The following is a 10,839-nucleotide window of genomic DNA, read 5'->3' as shown; positions in this document are numbered from 1 at the left end:
AAGCCACGGGCGGAGGAGCCAGCGGCCGCGGAAGGCACTCCAAGAAGCACAAGTTGGCGCTGGCCTGGGCCCAGGCTGTTGTTGTTCTCAACGTGGTCCGCCACGGGGAAATAAAAGCGGAGCGGGGCGCGCTCTCCGCCAGAGCGCAGCGCGCACGCCCAGAGCTCCGGAGCCGGCGCAGCCCCGCCGCGCTCCCCGCAGGCTCTCCGCTTCCCACCCCCGAGCCCCCCCGCGGCCGGCCCGGCCCCCGCCCGCGCCCCAGCCCTGCCGCCCGGTCCTAGGCCCGGCCGCGGCCGCTCCCGCCTGGAGCCGCCGCGCGCCCCCAGCCCCCCGGCGCCGCCGAGGCCCCTCGCCTTCCTCTTCCCGGCGCGGCCCCCAGGCTACCGCGCGCCGCCCGCCACTAACCCGCTGGCCACCATGTCCGTGGAGCTTGAGGAGGCCCTGCCGCCGACGAGCGCCGACGGGACGGCCCGCAAGACGGCCAAGGCGAGCGGCCCGGCGGCGCCCGCGCAGCCCAAGAAAAGGAAGAACCGCAAGAAGAACCAGCCGGGCAAGTACAGCCAGCTGGTGGTGGAGACCATCCGCAGGCTGGGCGAGCGCGGCGGCTCGTCCCTGGCGCGCATCTACGCCGAGGCCAGGAAGGTGGCGTGGTTCGACCAGCAGAACGGGCGCACCTACCTCAAATACTCGATCCGGGCGCTGGTGCAGAACGACACGCTGCTGCAGGTGAAAGGCACCGGCGCTAACGGCTCCTTCAAGCTGAACCGCAAGAAGCTGGAAGGCGGCGCCGAGCGGCGCGGAGCCTCGGCGGCCAGCAGCCCCTCGCCCAAGGCTCGCCCTGCGGCGGCAGACAGGACGCCGGCCAGGCCGCAGCCCGAGCGGCGCGCGCACAAGGGCAAGAAGGCGGCGGCGGCTGCCGGCGCGAAGAAGGTGAAGAAGGCGGCCAAACCTAGCGTGCCCAAGGTGCCCAAGGGCCGCAAGTGATGCCCCCACGGTCTGGCGACGTTGTCAAGTTTTTCAGTCTCTACCCCGCGGTGTACCGGTTCCGTACGGTTCGGCCTGGCCCAGGTCCCCCACTCCCGGTCCCTTTCCCGCCCCTCCCCCAGCGATGCTGCGTTCTGTTTGCTTTAGGTTTTTGAAACGGCCCTGGCGACGCCTTCATTGGCTCTCACCCTTAGCAACGGCCGTCGTCATGGTTACCGGCCCGGCGGCGCCAATGGCTTGGCGGCGCCTGCCGGCCGTACCCGCCGCTGGCCACCCCGGGCTCTGGTTGCGCGGCGCCTTGCTCCGCCCGCCGCCCTCCTGGGGCGCAATAAACGGTTCCAACCTTGACCCCTTGTCGTTGTCTTGTGGGGCTGTGGGGGGAGTCGAGGTTTCTAAGCTCAGCCAGACAACTGGCAGCCCGCGCTGGCGGAAGTGGGGCAGGTGTGCCCTGAGATGCTGGCCAGCAGAGAGCACAGCACCTATAAGAAGTGTGAAGAGAGTAGGTTCCCAGCCTCGGATCACTGCGCTGTCCGGCGTATACAGATTAGCTGGCCACATTGTTGGGGGTTAGAGCTCAGGGTCTGGTCTAACTGGACAATTTTGCAAATGGAAGACCCGCAAAGTTCTAGAACAGTGTGTACACATACGAGGTGGGGGTAAGCTGGGGCCAGGTTAGGAGAGAGATAACGGGGTGCTATTTCTCTGTCACTTTTAAAAAGTGGGGAAGGGCCCTCCCTGGGTCAGTAGCTGAGGGTGGGAAGGGCCCAGCGTTTCTTGGCAGGTGTGAACATGAGGCAGACCCAGCTACCTGAACAAAGTGGTCACTTCACTGCCTCTTGAAGTCTGGTACCTGACTGAAGGTTCCCTGAAAAAGTCATGGCCAGTTACCATGTCGAATTGGGCTCTACTATCCCCAAGCTGGTCAGTGACGACTCCCAGAAGGCTCAGGCCCTGTCCACAGGGCCATGACTGGGGCTAGGCCTAGGGAACAGCCTTGCCCAGCCTCAAACGGGTATTTTTAAAGTTTCCTGAAGACTACGGGTTGGCTTTGCCTACCTGAGTGTTCCCAGTACTCCACAGCCAGCACGGTGAAATCCCTACCTTGTCTTCCCTCTGCCTGCTAACCCTCTTTGGAGACATTTTCTGAGCTCTGGGGCTCCTTGGTGCCTTTTGAACTGTCATTTTTCCCTAACTCCAACTACACTCCTGCCTTCCACAAGCTTACCCCCCTCCTGCTGCTGCCCGTTGTCCAGCCCCTGGAACGCATCCCATCCCTTGGAGATGTTGGTTCTTGGCTTCTGGCTTCCACTCCATGCCCATGCTAGACATCAAAGCACCCAGAGTACTCCTCAATAAGTGTCTTAGGGTTTCTGTTGCTGTAATGAAACACCATGACTGAAGCAATTTGGGAAGGAAAGGGTTTATTTGGTTTGCATATCGTAACTGTGACTATTGAGGGAAGCCAAGTCAGGAACTCAAACAAGTAACCTGGAGGCAGAAGCTGATACAGAGATCATGGAGGATGCTGCTTACCAGCTTGCTTCTCATGGCTTGTTCACTCTGTTTTCATATAGAACCCAGGACCACCAGTCAGGGGTGATAGCACCCACAATGGGCAGGGCCCGCCCCCATGAACCACTAATTAAGGAAATATCCTACAGGCTTGCCTACAACCTGATCTTGGGGGTCATATTCTCAGATGAGGTTTCCTCCTCTCAGCCAACTCTAACTTGGGTCAAGTTAACAAAACCATTCAGCAGAGTAGGTCAGGACCCCTGCATAGTATACAAGTCCTTTAGGACCTAAGCTCACCCCAATGTCAGGTTACAGGGCTGGGGGAATGCTGAACCCCTCCAGCCCCAGGGGTGGTCATGTGACCTAAGACCTGGCCAATGAGTGCTTAGGTAGGTTGTTAACTTGGCTTCAGTTTGAGATGGAGATGGATTCAATGCCAAGCAGCTGGAGGGCTTCTCTGGACACTATTGAGAGTGACTAAATAATAGGAATATAAGGCCAGAGGTGCCACCGGTCCTGAGGCAGCAGCATGGCTCTGGTTCTGAACGGCAACTGCTGTTCTGGCCACTTGTCACAAGATAGAGGCTGAACACCGATGGCAGTGTTAAAGTATGTCAAGACCCCACCTGGGCTCCTTCACTCAGCATTTTCTGGATGGCCCTCTGGACAGTGTCAGGCTGTGGACTGGGTGGAGAAACCCAGAGAATCAGGACTAGCACAGATCTGAGGTCTGGAGATGCTTCTGGGGAGTGAGAAGGTGCAGCAGAGATCAGCAGAACCCAGGCTTCTGGGTCAACCAGAGCTCAACAGGAAGTAGAAACTGGGGGGACATGGGAGCCAATGTAGGGGTCTGACGTTATGGACATTCTCTAAGGATGTCTTCATGTCAGTTGGAACCTGAAGCCACAGCAGGCAAGCCCCCCGCTAGCTGAGATGGTATCCAGCACAGAGTGAAACCTGTCATGATAATGAGAGCATCTTGGAGAAGTCCTGACCCTTGTTCACTGTTCCTAGCGACAGGAAGGCTGGGGAGTATGGTGCCAGGCTCTGGACGTCAGGCAAGTCAGCAGATAAGCAAGTGACATGGCTACTTCCTTCTAAATCTGGCGGGAATCTGCCCACGACTCCCCCGCCCCGTGGGAGATAGGCAAACAAGGTTGTTCTGGGGATGAGAGGAAGGAGGGTGTATTGGGGTTCTCTAGAGAAACAGAACTTATAGAATGAATCTATATACGGAGAAAGGAGATTTATTAGAATGGCTTACAGGCTGTGGTCCAGCTAGTCCTACAGTGCCTGTCTGCCAGTGGAAGGCCCAGGAATCCAGGAGTTCAGCCCACAGAGCTGGACTGGATGTCTCAGCTAGTGCTCAGTATATGCTAGAGTCCTGAAGTAGGCTCTAGGGCCAGAGAAGGGACGGGCGTGTCAGCAAGAGAGCCAGCAGGCAAAGAGCAGCCTTGCTTCTCTCAGCTCAAGCTGTGGCCCAGATAAAAGATGTCTCTTCTCACCTGAAAAATCCAGTGTAGGAGCGGGCCTTCCCACTTCAAATGATTTAATTAAGCAAAATTCCTCACAGGCGTGCCCGGACATTTTGGTTTTACTTAATTCCAGGTGTAGTTGAGTTGACAACCAAGGATAACCATTACAAAGGTGGCTCCCACAGGCAGTAGGCAGGATAGTGCAACCAAGTCAACTTAAGCTAGAGCTCATGAAGTACCTCATTCAACTGAGTTTTGTCAGCCAAAATGTTTGTATTCTCCTTCAGATGTACGACCTCCTTTTCAAGAAGTTTTGTACTAGTCTGTACCGTGTCTAAAAGTACCTCAGTTGACTGAGTATTGTTAGTTAAGGTGGTTGTGTCCTGCTTCAGAGTCCCAACTTCTTTCTAAAAAGCCTGGATTCAGTCTGTAAAGACTGAACCATTTCTAAAAACGCCTCATTCTTAGCTCTATTGTCAAACCATATTTTTAAGAAAAAAAATATTGAGGACAAGACTAAGCCCCAGAAATAAATATAGTGATGTATGTTGAGGCCTGTGCTGGTCCAACACAGATCATTCTTTTCCCTAACTGGAACTGGAACTGGAACGGAGGTTTATATATCATCCCATAAATTGAGTGGGAAAACACATTAGGCTGTATCCTAGGTAACCCTGGTGAATGGCCTTCTGTCATGTCCGCATCTGTATGCTAGCTGTCACATAGGCCTAAATTAGCATCTCTATAAGACTTCCTCCAAATTACCAAGAAATAAGCCCCAAACATCCTGACCAGTTTCAGCCAACACCTCTCCTCAGGAGATCTATATTTCTAACAAAAGAAAGAAAGGAGCTGTACATCCTGGCTATTGTTACACAGAGACAGCTTGTCTGCAGAGCTACGCGAGCATCTCAGACCGTACTTATGGCTCTTGTGCTTGGCTGCCACACCATACAGAAATATGGGCCAACAGAGGTAGAAGGGACATCCTATACATCTTGTAAAACCTCACACATCGTGTAAGTAAAGAGGCTATTGAAACCTTGGACAGTTAGGTTGTCTGACATACTGTCCTTTTAAATCAGCAATTTATGAATTATAAATCTTACCTGTGGTTTAATTAGCTGGAGTAGGTGCAATAACTGTTATCTGCCAGTAGGTGTCGCGGTGCACTTGGAGCACTTGGTTTAAATCTGATTTTAGAGTTAAATGCTGAAAGATAAGCTTAGATTAAAAAGTTATTTAGTATAAATCACAGACTGTGTGCTGCATGAAGGTCCCTGGCTGTTCAACAGCCGCACGAGACAATTGGCAGAGGGAGGCAGGCACCTCCTGCTCAGGACAGAGGGTGTGTTGCCCATGCAGCAGTGGCAGAGCTGGGCTGGGTGTGAGCTTCTCAGCTGTTGCCCATTGTGGTGGTGGTGGCGCTGGGTGCAAGCTCCTCACCCTTTTCCACCTTGGCCTCCCACATCTCTCCTCCCACACTGCTTGAGCTTTCTCCAGCACAGAAAAGCCTGGACCCAGAAGTCAGCCAGTAGCAGCTAATCAGGGCTGCTGTGCTTGGGAATTCTATGCCCAAATGAATGCCAGAGACTCTAGTGGCCCTGCATTGAGCACCAACTGTGGAAGTTAGCTTGATTCAGAAAACAGTCAGGCTATCTTAAAGAAAAATAATATTTTTACTTATTATAAGGGGAAACTCACACCACAAGAATGGAAAGTCCCAAGTTCCTCTGTGTCCTGCGGGAATCATCCAGAGAGAGTGAGCACCTGGTCCATCCCAGTTTTTTTCCTGGGCTCCAGGAAGCCACACCTTAACTAGTTCCACTTCTTAACAAAGCTTCCCCCATCACATCTATCTTCAGCTTGCAGGCCTATGATATCTAGCAAACTTTTCTATGAAGCAGAAATTTTGAAGGACTGTCCCACATTGTCTTGGCAAAGTTTGGGAGTCCTTTCTTTTGTGTCCTGTTTGTACAATTTGGACAGCATACAGTCAGCAGTGGAAGCAAGGGAAGATTCTTGCCCAGCGGCTAAGATTGCCACAATAAAAGCAAATTCCATATGAAGTTTTTTTGATGCTCATCATCCTTTTTTGATGTAAGTTGGTGCTGCCAGGAGTAGGTCGTTTTATTGTAATGAAAAGACTTAGAAATAGGGTCCTTTAGGGTACCAGTCCTTCAGACGCCTCCAAGGTCCAACTGAGGCATCACAGCTGGCAAAGGAAAATAAGTCAGCTGTCTTGACTAGGACAGTTTTCGAAAATTATCTTTGTGATAATCCTGTTCTGGCACCAAAATATTAAGGTTTATTTTGGGGTTAAGCCCACTAAACCTCTCAGGGTTCAGAAAGATTCACTATAACAGGCAAAAATCTGACTAATGGGGTCTCAGGGTAAACAAAATAAGTTAACTCAAGCACATTACCCCTGCATGTTCTTTATTCTTTGGGTGAAGATGTAGAGAGAAGTGTGATCTCCATCAGGTTTTTAGTTTTTACAGACATAGCTTTAAAAAAATTCCATTGGCAGAAACAATGGTATCAACATGCATTTTGAAATCACAAAAAACAGGTAGAACCTGACAAAGCAGTGCTCCAGGAACAGTTGACGCCCCCAGGAAGGGCCAGCATCCAAAGAGAAAAACCTGACATTCTGAACCATTGGATAATATCACTAGATATCCCTGAACCCTAGACTCAGCCACTCCCCTCACCCCATCTCTATTGTGATAACCAGCTTTGGTGATATCCAGACCTGTTTATCAGTAAGGGCGGGCACACTGTTTTCCTATCTTTTTTTTTTTTTTATCCCTACATGGTCTGTTAGCAAAGGTAATTATGGGGGAATGACTCTATGTAGATGTGATTATTAGAACAAAGAGTGAACACTGTCACTCTAAGGTCCCATGGAAGGTCATTCTATTGCCCATACAGGAGGAAGTTACACTGCTGAAGTATATTGAGAATGAATCCCATTTTGAACGGGAGAAGAGTCATGCCTTCACAAAGTTTCTACAGAATGGACAGCCACTTATCCAAGACAAGTGTTCTTGAAGCTCTGCAATCAGGTTCTCTGTGTGGAGTGCACTTCCGTGGATCTGTCTGTTGGTCTGTCAAGTATATATTCACTGTATAAGACTTGTGACTCCAACATTAGGTTATTAAAACATCTTAAATGCCATATTCTGTAGGTCTTTGAAGTGTTTGAAGATCATCTATCTAAAATATATCTATTTGACCTTGAAAACGTACTTAATAAGGTATGTAAATTTGATTGTTAGATGACTAACTAGTGACCTGTATTTCTTAATTATCCTAAATAGTTTGCAGTAATTACTTTCAAGGACTAGAAATTACATTACATTGTTAAATGAGCTGCATAGGTACAATACATATATGTACAATATGTATATATGTGTATATGTAATAACAAAAATAACCTTAAATTTGTATCATTATACAAAAATCCATACCAAAGCAAAATATTTGAAGTTGGTCCTGCGCAGCAAGAATGGACTTGTCATCTCAAGGTCCAAATCAGGAGCAGAAGGAGAGAGAGCACGAGCAAGGAACTCAGGACCGCGAGGGGTGCACCCACACACTGAGACAATGGGGATGCTCTATCGGGAACTCACCAAGGCCAGCTGGCCCGGGTCTGAAAAATCATGGGATAAAACCCGACTCGCTGAACATAGCAGACAATGAGGACTACTGAGAACTCAAGAACAATGGCAATGGGTTTTTGATCCTACTGCACGTACTGGCTTTGTGGGAGCCTAGGCAGTTTGGATGCTCACCTTACTACACCTGGATGGAGGTGGGTGGTCCTTGGACTTCTCACAGGGCAGGGAACCCTGATTGCTCTTTGGGCTGATGAGGGAAGGGGACTTGATCAGGGAAGAGGGAGGGAAATGGGAGGCGGTGGTGGGGAGGAGGCAGAAATCTTTAATTAATTAATTAATTAATTAATTAAAAAGAATGGACTTGTCAGTGGGCAATGGCAGAAGGCAAATGCTGGCTCCCTTTTCTGTGTCCTTTCATCTGTGCCGCCACACGATATTGCCCATATTTCAGGGGTGTCTTCCTGTTTCAAATAAACTGACCAAGAAAACCCTTCACAGGCGTGCCCAGCAGCTGGGGGTTTGGTTAGTTCCAGATGTGGTCAAGTTGACATCCAAGATGAACCACAACACTAGAGGAATTCCAAAGCAGCTGTGGCTGGGAAAGAGAAAATGGCAGTGGGAGTCCAAGGTCCATAGGGACAGGGAACAGAGAAGCAGCAGCCACAGAGGAGGGGGAGGATGCAAAGCTCAGCAAGCTGTATTAGAACAGATGCGCTAACACTACAGGGGCAGGAGGAGCTTCGCAGAGCCGGGAGTCCACCAGGGGAACTTGGGTGTTCTATAGACTTCTGTCCCGCTTGCCCTATTTTGTCTGGGCATGTGGTATCCTCCTGAGAGGTGTGGGGAGGGAGGGAGAGGGGGTTGGAGGATGGGGGAGGCTCTTTTCCTCTCACCTGCAGGTTTTCCTTTTAGCTGGCCAATTACAATATCCAGGAGAATAGAGAGACATGAAAAACAGAATCCCCCCTTTAAAGGGCCTGTCCCTGCTTTCCTGATGAGCCCAAATTCCCCTGACTCCCCTGACCCATTTTCATCACTTCTCTCAAAGACAGATATTGTCTGCCTTCAGGAATGGGGCCATTGGAGTGGTGACCACTCTGCCTGTTTCCTGTTGAGAGGGGATAGTGCTTTAGGGAGTTGGCTGGAGAGAAGAGTTCCCAGGGAAGGGTCTCTTGCACAAATCCAGAAGGCTGCAGTAAGAGCTCAGCTGACTGTGTAGGTCTGTAGTGAAGGACAGCATTTTGGCCACAGGGTGCTAAGCAAGCACAAAGTGGAACTGTTAGAGATTATGATCCTGCCAAAAGGACAGTCGTAGCAGGACACAGTGGCACATGCCTTTAATTCCAGCACTCTGGAGGCAGAGGCAGGCGGATCTCTGTGAGTTTGAGGCCAGTCTGGTCTACATAGTGAGTTCCAGGACAACCAGTGTTATGTCTTGTCTTAAGAAAACCAAAACCAAACCAAACAAAAAGCTCAAAGTGCAGCAGCTTTATCCTTATTAGAGGAGGACAAACAAGAAAATCACAGAAAACAAAACCATCTGTTGGTTTCTGTCCCACCAGCCAGCTTCCAAATAACCACACAGAGACTTAATATTGATAATAAATACTTAGCCGAGGGCTGGAGAGATGGCTTAGCAGTTAAGAGCATTGCTTGCTCTTTCAAAGGTCCTGATTTCAATTCCTGGCAACCACATGGTGGCTCACAACCATTTGTAATGAGGTCTGGTGCCCTCTTCTGGCCTTCAGGCATACACACAGACAAAATATTGTATACATAATAAATAAATATTTAAAATAAATAAATACTTAGCCAATAACTTATGCTTGTTTTTTAGCTAACCCCTATGACTTGTATTAACCCATTTCTATTCATCTGTGTGCTGCCCTGAGGCTCGTTTACCTCGTGTGTATGCTTCCCATCCTGCTCACTCTGTGTCCCATGGTGTCCCCTCCGACTCAGCCCTTCTTCCCAGCATTCTCCCTGCCCTAAAAATCCTTCCTAGCCATCTGCCAATCAGCTTTTTAATAATAATAAGAGCAGTGCGTCTTCACATGCAGACAGAATACTGTATACACGATTAATAAATCTTCAAAAAAAATTAAAATAAAAGAGACAAAGTTAATGAAGAAACCTCTTGCCTTGCTCAGTGAGGTGAATGCACCTGTGTAGCCAGCTGAACCACACGCCAGGGCCCTGCAGAGCACAGGAAATGCTTAGGCGTCACAGAGAGGAGTGCAGTGTGAGTCATGGTACTGTTAGGCAGCCCCTCCCAGAAGTAGGCGTCACTTCCCGGTATCAGATGTGCTTTTTGATGAGAACAGACACTAGAGGCCACGTCTGGGTGAAGCCAGGGTCCCATTTTCACTGGGGGCAGAAGGCAGATGTCATTCTCTAACTTACAGCCTAGGACAGAAATGAAATTCCCTTGGATTTTATTTTTGTATAGTTGCCCATGGGCACAAAACTAGTGTTCTCAACAAGGAAACCTAATTGTGAGTTTGATGGCTGAGCACTTAGTCTCCTCCCTTTGTCGGGAATGAGCAGCAGAACACTGGATGTTGTTTGTCTGTTTCTCTCCTTTTCCAGGTCTCAGTTATAACACACGGAGGTGGCAACCTAGACCAATAGGTCTAAAATCTTGTCTGGTTCACCCACCAGTTTTTGGTTCTGTAAATAATTGGTGACTATACCAGAATTTTCTCTCCTAAGAAAACCTTAGGACCTAATGTGCTTCCTAACCGCCTCATTAGCCTACAGCATCCAGCAAAACTAGAGTCCGGTTGGCATTTCCTGACTAGTCAAGGGCGACCCCAGAGAGAGAGATGCACACAGAGCACCCCTGACCACTTTCCTTCTCTTTTTACAAAACAAATCTAGTTGCAGGCCAGGAAAACTGAGGCTTCCACTGGGAAGCCATTTCTCACCATCCTTTAGGGAACACTGAGGCCCAGCTTCCTGGCAAAAAAGATCACAGAAATTTTCACCTGTTTTGGGGGTCCAGTTCTGCCCAGGAGGCAGCTGAATGATTGCAGAGAAATCTGGGGATTGGTTTGTCCCATCTGCAGAAGATGGAACAGGGAAAATCTTAGGTGGGGGCTACCCTTCCCTCACCTGCATTTCTGTTCCCGTGGTGGTCTGAATAAGAACAGCTCCATAGGCTCATAGATAAGAAAGCTTGGTCTCCAGATGGTGGACTGTCTGTTTTTGTTGTTTTTTTATTTTCAAGACAGGGTTTCACT

At 49.7% G+C, this 10,839-nt stretch overlaps 1 protein-coding gene across 1 annotated transcript; it reads left to right on the top strand.

The window, feature by feature from the left end:
- Nucleotides 1-238: 238 nt before the first annotated feature.
- Nucleotides 239-1,326, top strand: LOC121466239 (histone H1.10). The gene has a single exon (XM_041679929.1). The coding sequence runs from the start codon at nucleotides 418-420 to the stop codon at nucleotides 982-984; it is 567 nt and encodes a 188-aa protein (XP_041535863.1). The 5' UTR covers nucleotides 239-417; the 3' UTR covers nucleotides 985-1,326.
- Nucleotides 1,327-10,839: the final 9,513 nt, after the last annotated feature.

This window comes from Microtus oregoni, unplaced genomic scaffold (genome assembly GCF_018167655.1).
Source record: "Microtus oregoni isolate MIOR12 unplaced genomic scaffold, Mior012 000002F_ref0000024, whole genome shotgun sequence".
Classification (NCBI taxonomy): domain Eukaryota; kingdom Metazoa; phylum Chordata; class Mammalia; order Rodentia; family Cricetidae; genus Microtus; species Microtus oregoni.
This window is presented reverse-complemented; position numbering and strand designations above follow the sequence as displayed.